This window comes from Theropithecus gelada, chromosome 9, assembly GCF_003255815.1.
Source record: "Theropithecus gelada isolate Dixy chromosome 9, Tgel_1.0, whole genome shotgun sequence".
NCBI classification, from domain to species: Eukaryota; Metazoa; Chordata; class Mammalia; order Primates; family Cercopithecidae; genus Theropithecus; species Theropithecus gelada.
The window spans coordinates 23,672,442-23,687,511 of NC_037677.1; the positions used below are offsets into that span (position 1 = coordinate 23,672,442).

Below are 15,070 nucleotides of genomic sequence, written 5' to 3' on the forward strand. Positions count from 1 at the left end.
TTGTCAGCTTGCTCACACTGCTTCTATTGCTCTTGCATTGCCTCTCTGTGGCACACAAAGTAAGACTTCTCTTGCCTTTCAATAATATGAGTAATTTTGAAGAAAAATGTAAGCCCCAAGCTTGAAAATTTTTCCTTCTGTCACCATGATGATGATATTATTATCATAACATAATCTTATCAGCAGGTTCTTGAGATATGACAAGCTACAGTCTTCAAGTATTCCTTAGAATTCGACTTTAAACAGAATTCTAGAACATTGTTAGAAGTCAGATCTCTAATAATAAAAAATGCAGTTGGAAGACCTAAATGAGGTACCATTCGTTGGGAAGATGGACTTGAATAATGGTGAACTATCGGGGGAACCTGCCCCCAGTATTTCAACGTAGGTTCTTTCTATTTTCCATAAGTGTTGGCTGGCTGAGAAATAAAGAGAAAGAGTACAAAGAGAGGAATTTTACAGCTGGGCTGTCAGGGGTGACATCACATATCAGTAGGACCGTGAACATATCAGGATGCCCACCTGAGCCTTAAAGCCAGCAAGTTTTATTAAGGATTTCAAAAGGGGAGGGGGTGCAAGAACAGGGATTAGGTCACAAAGATCACACGCTTCAAAGGGCAAAAAGGAGAACAAAGATAACATGCTTCTGAGGAAACAGGACAAGGGCAAAATCAGAAACTCCTGATAGGCATCCAACAAAGATCACAAGGCAAAGGGCAAAAGCAGAGTTAGTGATAAGGGTCGATGTTCAGTGGGGCACGTATTGTATTGATAAACATCTTAAACAGCGGAAAACAGGGTTCGAGAGCAGGGAACCAGTCTGACCTCAAATTTATCAGGGCGGGGTTTTTCCCCACCCTAGTAAGCCTGAGGGTACTCTAAGAGACCAGGGCATATCTCAGTCCTTATCTCAACCGCATAGGACAGACATTCCCAGAGCAGCCATTTATAGACCTCCCCCCAGGAATGAATTCCTTTCCCAGAGTATTAATCCTTGCTAGGAAAAGATATCTTTTTAGCGATATCTTCCCTACTTGCACGTCCGTTTATAGGCTCTCTACAAGAAGAAAAATATGGCTCTTTTTGTCTGACCCTGCAGGCAGTCAGACCTTATGGTTGTCTTCCTTTGTTCCCTAAAATCGCTGTTACTCTGTTCTTTTTCAAGGTGCACTGATTTAATATTGTTCAAACACACATTTTACAATCAATTTGTATAGTTAACACAATGATCACAGTGGTCCTGAGGTGACATGCATCCTTAGCTTATGAAGATAACAGGATTAAGAGATTAAAGTAAGACAGGCATAAGAAATTATGAAAGTATTATTTGGGAACTGGTAAATGTCCATGAAATCTTCACAATTTATGTTCCTCTGCCATGGCTCCAGCCAGTCTCTCCATTCGAGGTCCCTGACTTCCTGCAACAGTGAACTATTTCAAATCTTTCTGTTTCCTTAGTTGAAGTTCTGAAATTACCCAGGTCTGGGATAATTTAAAATATAGAATAACCTATATTTCTAGTTCACAAATAACTTTAGCACTCAAAAATGAATATTTATTGCCCTTCCATGTACTACCTAAATCTTTAAGAATCAACAATAATTTTATTTTTTTATGTAGTCTCATCACCTACATTAGTACACACCAGACCAATCAACCTGTACTTACTGTGTGGGTCTTTTTTTTTTTTTTTTTTTTTTTTTTGAGATGGAGTCTTGCTCCATGGCCCAGGCTGGAGTGCAGTGGCACGAATTCCACTTACTGCAAACTTTGCCTCCTGGGTTCAAGCAATTCTCATGCCTCAGCCTCCTGAGTAGCTGGGTACAGGCACATGCTGCCATGCCCCATTAATTTTTGTATTTTTAGTAGAGATGGAGTTTCACCACATTGGCCAGGCTGGTCTCAAACTCCCAGCCTCAAGTGATTCTGCGGACCTTGGCCTCCCAAAGTGCTGGCATTACAGGCACGAGCCACCATGCCCAGCCAATCTGTACTTAATGTGTTTTTATTTCTTAGCACCAATCCAGATAGCAGTAGATGAACACTGCCTAAGTAGGCTGACTACATCCTCATGTAAACAATAGATGGTTCTGGAATAGTCTTCTCCCCACTCCCCCTGACACACCACCTCATCATTTTACTATAGGAGAACACTTTCTACTACCTTCTGATAGTTTTATGTAAGCCCAAAGTTTTAAAAAGATTCTTCCAAAGTCACCAATTGAAGTGATTTGAGTACTTTGGCTCGTGACATCTTTCTTTTATAAAAGGCTAGCACATGCAGTGACAGGGAACACTTAGTTATTTCACAGAACTTACACCTGGGGAACAATGTCATAGCCTTCTCCAATAGACAAGTTCATCATTTGACACTGCTCCGCAGTTGTAGATATTCCAGAATGGGGAAATGTTAATAGCTGGTATATATGACCCTCAATATTCTCCTGTATTTCTTGTTTTCAAGTCATAAATCAGTATCTCTTTTATTTTTATAAGTTTAGTCCACTTTTTTATGGTCCTACCCATTTTAGGTCATGGGAGGAAGAATGAGATTCATATCATGAGATGGCACTGGTAATTCACCTGGGGTTTGTGATGCTGTCTTTGTACAGATCACTGCAGAGGATGTGATATACTCAAATTCCAGAAATGTTCGAGGAGTGCCTACTCTGTGTGTGGTTAGGGGTAGGTGGGGCTGCAGAAGGTAGAATTTAAAGATCAGAAAGATAGAGTTTCTTTTCTTTTCTTTTCTTTTGAGATGGAGTTTTGCTCTTTCACCCAGGCTGGAGTGAAGTGGACCCGATCTCAGCTCACTGCAACCTCCGGCCCCCAGATTCAAGTGATTCTGCTGCCTCAGCCTCCCGAGTAGCTGGGATTCTAGACACCCACCACCATACCTGGCCAATTTTTGTATTTCTAGTAGAGATGAGATGTCGCCATGTTGGCCAGGCTGGTCTCGAACTCCTGACCTCAGGTGATCCACCCTCCTCAGCCTCCCGAAGTGCTGGGATTACAAGTGTGAGCCAGTGTGCCCGGCTGAGTTTCTGTTCTTTAGGGCGTGGCAAAGATGCTCTCTGCCTTTCCATTCCAACCTAAAATCATGTCTGAGATTTCTTTGCTTGTGGCTGTATTCTCCTTTCCAGTTATTCCACCTTCTAGTTCTAGTTCCTTCCTGTGAGGGGTCTCCAGCTGTCATAACCCTTGCTGGCCTCTGCTGCCAGCCTCAGTGCTCCCTGGGATTTCCTACCTTCTTCTATCCTGCCTTATGTTGATTCTCCTTGGCTTTTCATGTTAAGACTGACCTATGCTTCTTTTCTTTCCTTCTTTCTGATCCAATATGAATAATCTAATAAATAATTAATAATTTGTGATTTAATAATAACCTAATAATTAGTAATCTAATAGATTATTCCAGTAAAGTAATCTTCTATGCAGAAGAAAAGGGTGCTTTTATCTATTTAGAAAGAAAGAAAAGAAGGAAAGAGCACCTTTTTCTTCTGCACAGGAGATTACTAGATCCCTGGTCCTTGCTTACTTATTTGTTCATGAGAAAAACCATGGATAGCTGTCAGAAGCCCCTTACTTTGGTCCTGGTTTCATTTCACTGTCCTATAACCTTGGGCAAATCACAGTTGAAGAGAAGGAGTCATTTTAATCAATGAAATATAGATAATCTATTTAGGTTTCTTCTAGTTCTAATATTTCAGAATGCACAACTGCTTGGATATGTTATGAAACTCAATGAATAAATGTGGTTAAGACTGTGGACAGAATGTTTGCAACAGGAAAGAAGCTACATAGACACATGTAGTCCCTGAAGTCTGTATTTGAGTAAAAGAACTCCTACTCACCACTGCTCAAATGAGTGTGCCTATTCATGAAAACATTGCCCATGGTAGACAGAAACCATTGAGAAGAAGTTGCTTATTCTAACCATTGACAAAAATCCTCCTTTATCAAACAGAAAGATTTTAAAGCTTGAAAATCTAAGATTTCTATAAGGGTGCTACCAGAACTCAGGATGAACTGAGTATGTTTTATGTTTATTACAGAGGAAAAAAAAACTTTTGCCACTTTTCATTTTGAAATAATTTAAAACTTACAGCAAATTTCAAGAATAGTACAAAGAACTCCTGTGTACCCTTTACATGGTGGTTATTCCGTAATTGTTAACACATCATCATGTTTGATTTTTCATTCTCTTTTTCTATATACACATATTTTTAATAACACTTTAATGAAATAACTATTTTTTTAAATTCTAAAAAATGGTGATAATATATGTCCTGTAAAAATGTGAACTCATTATAAAATAAGATTTATGATTTGAAATCTATTTCTTCCTGCATTTTCTATTCAAAGCTGATATTGATGATCCTGTTAGTTTTTATGTTAATGTTAATAGCAAGTCGCAGAGAATGCTGGCCATCATTAACTTGAGATGACACAAGTCATAATTCAGAATTTGACAAATAACCTAATGAGAAAGTATTTTGGAAATTCCTAATAAAATATTCATGCTTTATTTTACATATATTTTATTAAAATTTGAAGAGATGAGTTTTAGAATATTTCTCCCTTAGCAGCTTCCTTATTCAGAAAAATATATACTAATGCATGCTAAGATGAAAATTCCAATTTAGTCACTTTTTGTATATGATACCTGTTTCTCAAAACCATTTAAGAGATGTAAAGGATTTTACAGATTTATATTGTATTAATAGGTATCAGCTTAGAATAAGGAGGCATTCGGATCAGAAATTCAGAAATACAGTGTTCTATATATTAGGATCTCTTTCACCTTAAACTATTTTTCCATTACTGTCATGTTTAAATCTTTACCAAAAAACTGTATTTTGGTTTGTCAACAGTATGCTCTAATCTCACATGTAGAAAATGACAATACTATCATATGGATCTAGGCTTCGAACTATGTATTTCACTGAGAATTACTTTTTATCAAAAATTCTAAAAATTTAGCCAGGCATGGTGGTACATGCCAGTAGCCCCAACTACTCAGGAGGCCAAGGTAGGAGGATGACTTGAACTCAGGAGTTCGATACTACAGTGAGTCTTGATTGTGCCACTGCACTCCAGTTTGGGCGGCAGGGCAAGACCCCAACTCAGAAAAGGAAAAAAAAAAAACTTTTAAGAATATCATTAAATTATCAAAATAAGTACCACAAATCCCCACATCACATTAAGGGTGTCGACCAAGCTTCACCAATGAAAGAGAAACAGACTAAGTGTGCTACGCAGCTGCTTAGCAGGGATGAGGAACACAGAGCCGGAGAGGCCGTCTGTGAAGCCAGAGGGAAAGAAGAGCAACAGGTCCACAGGCCAGAGTTGCTGCCAGGGCCCCGACACACCTCCAAACACCCAACCACGTGGACATCAGCTGCCATCTTCAGTGTGTGAAACTTTTAAGGAATATTTAAATGTGGTCTCAGACAATAACCTAACACTTGGTCAAGCACTTAAAAAGGAAGATTTGTTGTATTAAAGGCTTCTCAAATGTATTTGGCTGCTTTGACGTTTAAAGGAAATGCTGATTACTTGGAGAGCTAAAATGGGACAAATGTTACCATTTACACACATATGACTTAATAAGCAAGAAAGTTGGACTTAGACTTCACACTTTTGAGCAAAACAATGGGAAGACCCTGATAAGGGTTTGTTTTTAATTGTCCACACATTTTTAAAAATCAGATGACTGGTTATTTTTACTTTATAATGTAAAAAGTTTTGAAAATGTAGGTATTTTATATTAAGTGAATTTTTATTCTTTGTAATTGCCACAAATTATGGGTTGGAGCCCCACATTTAAAATCTCAAACACTGTAAACTTTAGGATGTGAACAGCTGGAGATGACAGTCATACACATTACTTTCTGCAAGAGAAGCCAGAGCCATAACTGCAGTTACTGTTTCCACTATGCGCTGTAAATAGTCTCCGGCTTCTAAAACGATTTCTGACATTCAGTTCTAAACCCACGGGTGCATTTCTAAATGATGCCTGTAAAAGCTCATCCTTCTACAGAAATAAATAGTAATAGCTCATTTTAAAAACAAACTTTAGTTCAGTTAATAGTCAGATGTGCTGCTCTAATGGGTGAAGAAAGCTTATCCAAAATACAAATAGGCACATATAAATAAGCGGAGTGAATCTTCAGGATTCTAGAACAATACTCTGTAGTGTCATACACATGTTTTAGGTGCTCACTGGCCCTTAAGAACAATGGCATTTGTTCCAATTCAAAGTCATGCCCAGGATTGACCAGTCCTCTGTGTGTGCTCTCCTTGATGTGAAGTGTAAACTTCTAGGGAGCAGGGATCATTTCTTTTGTATGTTCTATACCACAATGATGATACCACAGTGCAAAATGAAGACAAAGGGCAAAAACCACCACTATAGCAGCAGCATGAGAATACTTTTGATAAGGTATGTACATTTCTCATGCGGGATTCTAATATGAGGTAGATGATTCCAGAGAACTTCAGTCCTTATATCACAGTTTGATTACTGTTGAGCTCCCTTTCCCATGAAGAAAACCAGAAAACAAACAAAACCGAAACCTTGGCTTTATATTTATCGTGGAAATTCAGTGTGAAGGCTATTGTGAGAAACATGCTTTCCTTCTTGGAAATGGGATAACTGCCATTTGAGATGCAAACTAAAAGCCTCTCAGAAAATGGAAGTTGACAATGTATGACACAATAATGGTGTACGAATGTAATAGCAAAGGCTGATATATGAATACTATATTCATGGAATTGACACAATTGAGAGTAAATTATATACTTTTCAGCTGCAACTCATTTAGAAGAGTTTGAGTCTTAAATTTTAAAATAATTACAGCTCACTTCTTGGCTGATCATCTTCTATTTGCAGGATGAGAACACAGATTACCATCTAATTTTCAAACTATTGTTTTCAGATACAAATAGTATCTTTAGATTTTATTAAAATAAATATACATAAAATTATTCTTCTAGTACTGGGAAACTGTAAAAGCTTCAAATACTATGAAATATCAAACTCCAGAAAAAGTTTAGGAGCTACATATTTTACACATAGAAAAATAATGCTTCTATACACAAGCTCTCTTAACATTCTAAATATCTAGATAATAAGGAAAATAAAGGGATGCAAATTGGATGCTCCAGGTGGTTATTAAGAGATTCTGAGGCATATAGTAACTGTCCATAGGAAAGTAGGTTATGAAGAGAAAGGAGGTATAGCTGCCAGTGAGTGGATAACAGAAATTCCTGGAATTAGGAAAATGTTTCAAAAGTAATACAAACAGTTGGAAACAACTCCAAGAAATATAAAACTATCTACTCTGCATGCTATAGATTAGGTCACCATTATAAATTCTTTCACTAAAAATATTTAATTGTAGTTTATTGATCTTTTTCTAATGGAAGGCAACGTGAAAATGATATTCAAAATACCTTTGTAAATAGCTTTGCTGGAGTGTCCCACTCTCTATTACGAATACACTGAAATTGGACTAAATAGGAAAACACTTTCAGCAGACTGTTATTTATGTTCTAGTGTTGTAGAACTGTCAATAAAAATAATGTTTATTGGTTTAAGTAAGAACAGAAGTGCTTCACCTGTAAAGGTGCTGCCCAAGGCTTGTGCTGAGATCTGGCCAGATCATTTGTACATCTCATGAAAGTGAGAACACTATTTCTTTCTGATAGGCAATAATGGCTCTATTAAACCAAGGAGCTCTCAGTTAGGTCAAATCTGTGATTATATTCTACCAAAAAATGTAGACCATGACTTTAATTCAAGATTTAATAGCAGTTTCTCATTTACAGAAATTAGTGTAAGTGTGCTCTGTGTCTGTGATAGTTAATACATATAGTTAGTTAGCTTTTCTCAGTTACATTTTCAGCCTTCACCTGGGTGTTAGAAAGAAAAAACAAGTACACTCACCTGTTAAAATCAAGAGAGTCATTGACTAATTCTGTATCTTCTGGATAACACATTCATCAATCTGATCATACTCAACTGCCAATGTCTACTTCATAAAATTACGAAGCAGAAATTCCTAGGTAGTTACTCTAGGAAGTCACCTGAAAATACTGGAAATTGTTTTAGTTCCTCAAAGTGGTTTGTATAATCCTGGATTCTAGTTGAATTTTTTTATTTTGTTGGGGGAAATTTTGAGTTTGTTTTATTTTGAAATCCTCTCAAGAATATCTTAAAGGGCTTTATAGAATAATTGTTTAACAAGCCCATAGACAAAAGAATTAAGAGCATTGGGATCATGAATGAAATTCAAGGCTAGCAATCAAAGCAACTTGTAGGCCAGGCTTGGTGGCTCACACCTGTAATCCCAAAACTTTGGGAGGCTGAGACAGGCAGATTGTTTGAGCTCAGGAGTTCAAGACCACTCTGGCCAAAACAGTGAAATCCCGTCTCCATGAAAAAAATGCAAAGATTAGCCAGGTGTGGTGGTGCATGACTGTGGTCCCAGCTACTTGGGAGGCTGAGGCAGGAGGATTGCTTGAGCCCAGGAGGCGGAGGCTGCAGTCAGCTGATACTGCCCCACTGCACTCCAGCCTGGGTGACAGAATGAGACTCAGTATCAAAAAAAAAAAAAAAAAAAAGCAATTTATAAACTGTAACATTTTATAAAAAGTAAAAAGCAATAATTATTGAAATAGCTGTACCTTGGTTAAGGCTAAAACCAGAGTCTACCCAACCACCAAAAGAACAACAGAGGTCTTCCAATGCAAGTCAGTAACTCATCAGATGAGCAATGCATGGGGATGCACCTGGTCCCATAAAGCTGGCAGTTCTGATAGATCATATCAAAAAGTTCAAACCAAAAATTTTGTACTTGTTTTGGTCTCTGGCTCAAATGGATGCTGTGAGTATTGTGAAGCATTAAAGCAGGGCAACATTAGTTTAATTAATACTCATTGAGCACTTGCTACACGTCAGCCTCTAAAAAGACAAAAAGAATTAAGACACAATATATAACCTAAAGGAGTTTACAGCCTAGTGAGAAAGACAAAAATGAACTAATGACTGATGAGATGAGGAAGGGCTATTCCAGGGGAGTCGGGAGGTCAGAGCCAGATACGCCTCAGTGTACCAGATGGGGAAGGAAGAAACGCAATGCAGTGAGTGCTGAACATGCTTTCAAGGAGCTTGGCTGTGAGGGGAAGAGAGAGGACCATGCTACAGAGATAAGCAGAGTGTAAAAGGGTTTTGTTTTTTATTCTGTTTGCTTTTAAGATTTTAAAGAGATTTCTTCACATATCTAGGCTATGGGAGGGCACCGATGGAGAGGAGTAGAGAAGGAGACAAGAAGAGGCAGACAGGGAGAGGGAATTAATATCTGATGGAACATTCTGGGATAGATGAAAGAGAGCTGAACAACTAGATATGGTCTTAAATTTATGTCTTCTTTTGGCTTAAGAAATGTCAAAATCGCAATGTTTTATTTTGTGACCACAGTTTTCAAAATGTAATTCCAAAATAAATTCTTAAGAAGCCTAAATATTTTGAATAAAATGAAGTTCATGTACCTCTAATTTAAATGCAAAACAATATAATATTATTTGAAGGAGACAAATGACATACTGGATGATATTAAATACGACTCTTTTAGACTTAATAAAATAATTAAAATACTCAGTATTACAGTTCATCAAATGTGATTTAAGTAAGTCTGATTTTTCTCTACGGAGGAATATTTTTTGAAGCTGATTCATAAATTACACATTGTACCCTGTACAAAATTATCATTTCATGGCATTTGCATCAAACCTATTTTCTTATGTTCTGTTGCCTAGCTACTGGAATTCTGAAGTTTAATGGCTTTTAGATGGATATTGAAATTTTAAACAGAATTTCAGCTTATGTAGTCTACAGAAAGAAAAACTGTTGGACATATCTGTTTACTTAAATTTTCAAAGGAAATTTCTTTGTTTACAAAGGCTCAGAATTGTAAGTTTTGGAGAAGAGTGTACCGATTATCAATGGAGGACATTTAACATCACATATGAAGTCACACTAAATTCACGCCAGTTTTTTTGTTTTTATTTGTTTTTACTATGGACGTGGAGATAAAATCTTTTCTTTGTCTTTCTAAAATGTTTAAGGCTTTAAGTCTATGGTTAAGGTCCTGCTTCATTTGTACAAGTCTGCTTATAATACACACATGCATGCATCTTTATAGTAAGTACTTAGACTTACCTGTTCCCATGCAAACACATGTTGATTATAATAATACTGAATTTGTTCATTTGCAATGTTAATGCACAGCTGCTCGAAGGAATTTTTTTTGAAATTTTCAAAGCCAAATATATCAAGAATGCCAATGCTCAGCTCATCACCATTCCCACTAGAAGAATTGAAGAGGCATTATTTTGAGTTAGTTCCTGAAGAGGTAATGTAAAACAGGGAATCTTAGAGTTACCATTTGTGATTGAGCTAAGAAACTACTATAAGAACATACACTTAGAGTGAAACTTTCTTAACTGAAATAGTTTCTCTCCATAGCACATAAAGATAATGGCAGATATTGATTTTTATATGAAAATGGAACAGTATTTTCCTTGAACTATAGAAACTACTCTGATACTGTTATATACTGAAACAAAAGAAACCTTTTCTTCTCCTAAGAACAAAGTCACAGGCTTGAGTGAGTCAGGAATTACAAGAACAACCTGAGTAGCAATTAGAACACGGCAAAAACATATTCAATAAAAACTGTCCCAGAAAAGCAAAAATTCTGTTAAAACGTATAGTTTTTCATTTTAGGAGAACAATTTTGAAAATCTTACTAAAAAGATCTTAATTATTTTAAAGAATTGTTATTGTTTTTGGATCATTTGCTCATAATTTTTTAATATAGAACAAATGGCAACCTGGAGAAAGATACAAATACATAGGGATTATTTTTACATTTAAATACTTTACAATTAGATTCTATTTTACAATTAAGTATTTCAAATACATTTTTTTTTTTTTACTATTGGTTAAAAGGTTTACTCCTCCCCAAAGAAATATATACATTGCAGAGTTATGTTGATGTGAATTTTTAAAAGAAAGTACAAAAGGTTCTCGTTGTGTTCATCATTTAGGTATTCATTTAGGTTACACTTAGTATTATGTAAAGGAGTGATTTGGAAATGACAGTCAGCAACTGCACACTGTGAGCTGAAGGATCCGCCCTACATTTGGAGGAAGCAACAGAATTCAAAATCCAGGCTGCAGAATACTTTAAATATGTGCTGGGATGGACAAAAGGAAAGCTATCTGAGTATATCTGAAAGTTCTTATTTTGAATAATAATTCTGTATTATTTTATGAGGCAAGATGTCTAGTTAAAACTTATGCTGGTTTAGTAAAGATTATTATCCTTTTACAATCTCTTTGCCCCACAGGATCCCACAGAGATAAATATTTAACTCACTGCATAAAAAAGTGTTAGAGCCAGGAGGGACCTTACAAATAATCCAGTTCAGAGATTCTTAAAGTAGGATCTGTTAATGGCTTTCAAGAGGACTGGAATCATAAGTGTGCAATATTTTCGTGGGGATATAGAAATATATCCAGTTTTTATTTTTAAGTGAAGGAAATAGGCAGTTTTCAAGACATTCTTAAAAGGCTCCAAGATACACCCAACAACTAAGACCGCTGACTTGTCATTCAAGGCCTTGGTTTTTTTTTTTTTTTTGAGACAGAGTCTCGCTCTGTCGCCCAGGCTGGAGTGCAATGGCGCGATCTTGGCTCACTGTAAGCTCCGCCTCCCGGGTTCAAGCAATTCTCCTGCCTCAGCCTCTGGGGTAGTTGGGATTACCGGCACCCGCCACAATGCCCCGCTAATTTTTTTTTTGTATTTTTAGTAGAGATGGGGTTTCACCATGTTAGCCAGGATGGTCTCGATCTCCTGACCTTGTGATCTGCCCGCCTCAGCCTCCCAAAGTGCTGGGATTAGAGGCGTGAGCCACCGCGCCAGGCTCAATGCCCTTATTTAACAGTTGAGGAGGGAAAGACCCAGACAAATGCAGTAAGTTGCCCAGTGTCCCATAACGAGTTAGTGGCAAAGCCCAGCATACAACATACGCTGTTTAAAAACTTAGTGTACAACTTAACAAAGTTAAACTACATTATTTCAAATGGTCTCCCTTTAGTTTTTAAACTTTCTGTAAAAATTTTTAAAATCTAAGAGTTGGATGGTTTTCATTAGTGAATGGAAAGGAAAGTTGCCATTTAGTATATTTAGTATATGTACATTTAGTACACAGGCTACAGTGGATATAGTAGATCCCCTTTCTGGGTAGGTACCATTTAGTGCCAAACATGCAGATGATAATTAACAAAATGAGGCCAAATCTCTAAATATCTTGCCTACATTTTCTGGAATATACAGATAATAAAAATCCCTGAATTTGTTCCATTTTCATATGAATGCTTGACATAATATAGATGACCATACCAGAACATACAACCATTTTGACCATTACATCATAATGGGAAAATGGTATAGATAGTACCCAGGAGGTACAGAAGCAATTTTGAGAGACACAAAGTTAAGAACATGGAGAAATAATGGATAAGCTCTTAGACAGTTTGACTATACATAGTATTATGGTGTGGCATGTATTTTAGTGAAAAAAATAATGAATTGCATACTTGAAATGTGTATAAATGGTCTTTTATGCTTAGTAAGCAAGTGTGAATGAGGTGATCTTATGGTAGGCATCCATCTTGCTTTTCCACATGCAAAATGGCATTTATCACAGAACAAAGCTTTAGATGTAAGGACTTGTGTCCATGTATAAGCCCTGCCTATAGAGAGCACTCAATCAATGGTGGCTGTAATTATCTTGAAGAAGGAATGATCTAGACTTACAGTCAGATAACAATGCTTACATCATGGCTCTGCCATTTACTATTACCTACGTTTATCTAGTGCATTTCTGAACCAAATTTCATTGGAGTTACAGTGAGGCTGTAATGGCATTACAGTGAGAGTTAAAATGTGAAAATAAAGTTTTCCTTTATCTTTAAGGTTTAATTTAAACCCCCAAAATAAAAACAAAGAACTGCTGAGCTGACATTTTATACAAGCATAAAATGGTATATGCTTCGTGGTACAACTTCTAATTTAAAAAACCTATTAGTTGATAGTAAGATATCACATTTTAAAAATTCACTTTTTATTGTGTTATTTATGTTGCTACAGGTTTTATGTTGCAGCAGTTTAAAAGTGTTATAGTTAAGTGGCATTATGAGGTGGAACTACTAGGAAGTGAAGCTTATCTACTAAATTATAATTTTGATAATTTAATTATATCAATTGTAGAAACATCTTGAAAGAGATCTATACAAAACAATCAATTAGAAAATAGATTTACATCACCTGACATTTGGGAAAAAATGTTTCTGTAAAAATTTTTACCTTGGTGATGAGTCATGCTTCAACAAACTGTTAATGCAGTTGACTATCCAACTAAAGAGACGTCCATATAAGGTTTTAGCCATGGCATCCCTGACATCGGTAGCTTTTTCTACAGTATTGGGTCGTATAATTGTTTCTCCTCTAGTGACCACACAGTGGGAGGTGAGAGCTTCTTGTAGCTCATCTGCCTGAATACAAAGCAAAGAAGCACCTGAAAAACAAACAGATGCATTGTAGAAGAAATTATGGCAATGAGGTCACTCCCCCAAAATGAAAATGTCTTAATCTGCCTTCTTCAAATGACGTGAATTAAATGTGTGGAGATTATGTAACGTAAAAATATGATACTATTCAACATGAGTCCTATGTCTCTTCTTGATCACTTTTCTCAACTTTTCTCAGCTGGTTAAACTTAGGCTACTGCATGTTACAACACAACCCAAATCACACTGGCTGGCAGAGGAATACAGCTGCACAAGCAAGTGGTTGTTTATGTGATGTCAAACATACTTTCACTAAATTATGCTAAATAATTTTAAAATATAATGAATAGCTTTGGCATAATTTGGATATCATTATTACATACACATTTTAAAAATGTAGAAATTAATTGGAAGGTTACATAGACTTCAGGGGTATACCTCAATAAATGTATTTCAAGTACCTTCTGCAATACACAACAGAAAGAGCATAAACTTACCTTGACATTCATGTACTTATACTTGACATTCATGTACATATCATCCTACTTTTTAGTTTCATACTTCAATTACTAAATTATGTTAAAACTGGATGCTTGAACAAACATTTATTTGGCATTTAATGTTGATTACATTTCATGGGGAATTTAAAATTAACAACACTTTAACTCAGTGAACAAAACTCATTTTTGAATATAATAAACATCTTTAACCAAAATTATTACATGACAGATTGGCTAATTTTTCAAATCTGTTGTTCTTCTTTTAAAATATTTTGAACATTTTAAATTTAACTTTTAGCACTTGTGACAAGATGTTTCTTGGTTATGTGCTAAGATTGTTAAATCCTATATTTTTTCATATCGTGGAAGTACTATAGGCTCATTGCAGAAATTTTACCTTCTAAGTTAACATTCTGCATTTCTTTCCTTCCAGGCATATTTACTACCATTAGTCTGTACAAACATTTTATCTCATATAACATCTTATGCATTTCCCATTTTGTTCAATATTTTTTGTAAATATGCTTTAATTTGCACATAATATCCTGACAAATACAATAATATAGCAATAATTTTTAAATTGGCGGATGTTTAAATTGTTTCTCTATGTTCAAAATTGTAAAAAATGCCAGTATAGGCCAGCCGCAGTAGCTCACGCCTATAATCCCAGCACTTTGGGAGGCCAAAGTGGGTGAATTACCTGAGGTCAGGAGTTTGAGACCAGCCAGGCTAATATGGTGAAATCCCATCTCTACTAAAAAAATACAAAAATTAGCCAGGCATGGTGGCACAGACCTGTAGTCCCAGCTACTCGGGAGGCTGAAGCGGGAGAATCGCTTTAAGCCAGAAGGCAGAGATTGCAGTGAGGAGAGATTGTGCCACTGCACTCCAACCTGGGAGACAGAGTGAGACTCCATCTCAAAAAAAAAAA

The 15,070-nt window shown here is 36.3% G+C and overlaps 1 protein-coding gene across 1 annotated transcript in view; it reads right to left on the minus strand.

Moving 5' to 3' along the window:
• Nucleotides 1-15,070, minus strand: part of MYO3A (myosin IIIA) — a 267,913-nt gene that overhangs the window by 69,437 nt on the left and 183,406 nt on the right. The window contains exons 19-20 of the mRNA XM_025396931.1: nt 13,437-13,647; nt 10,223-10,370 (exon numbers count right to left, since the gene is read on the minus strand). Coding sequence (XP_025252716.1) covers nt 10,223-10,370; nt 13,437-13,647 — 359 coding nt within the window. The remainder of the gene's footprint in view (nt 1-10,222; nt 10,371-13,436; nt 13,648-15,070) is intronic.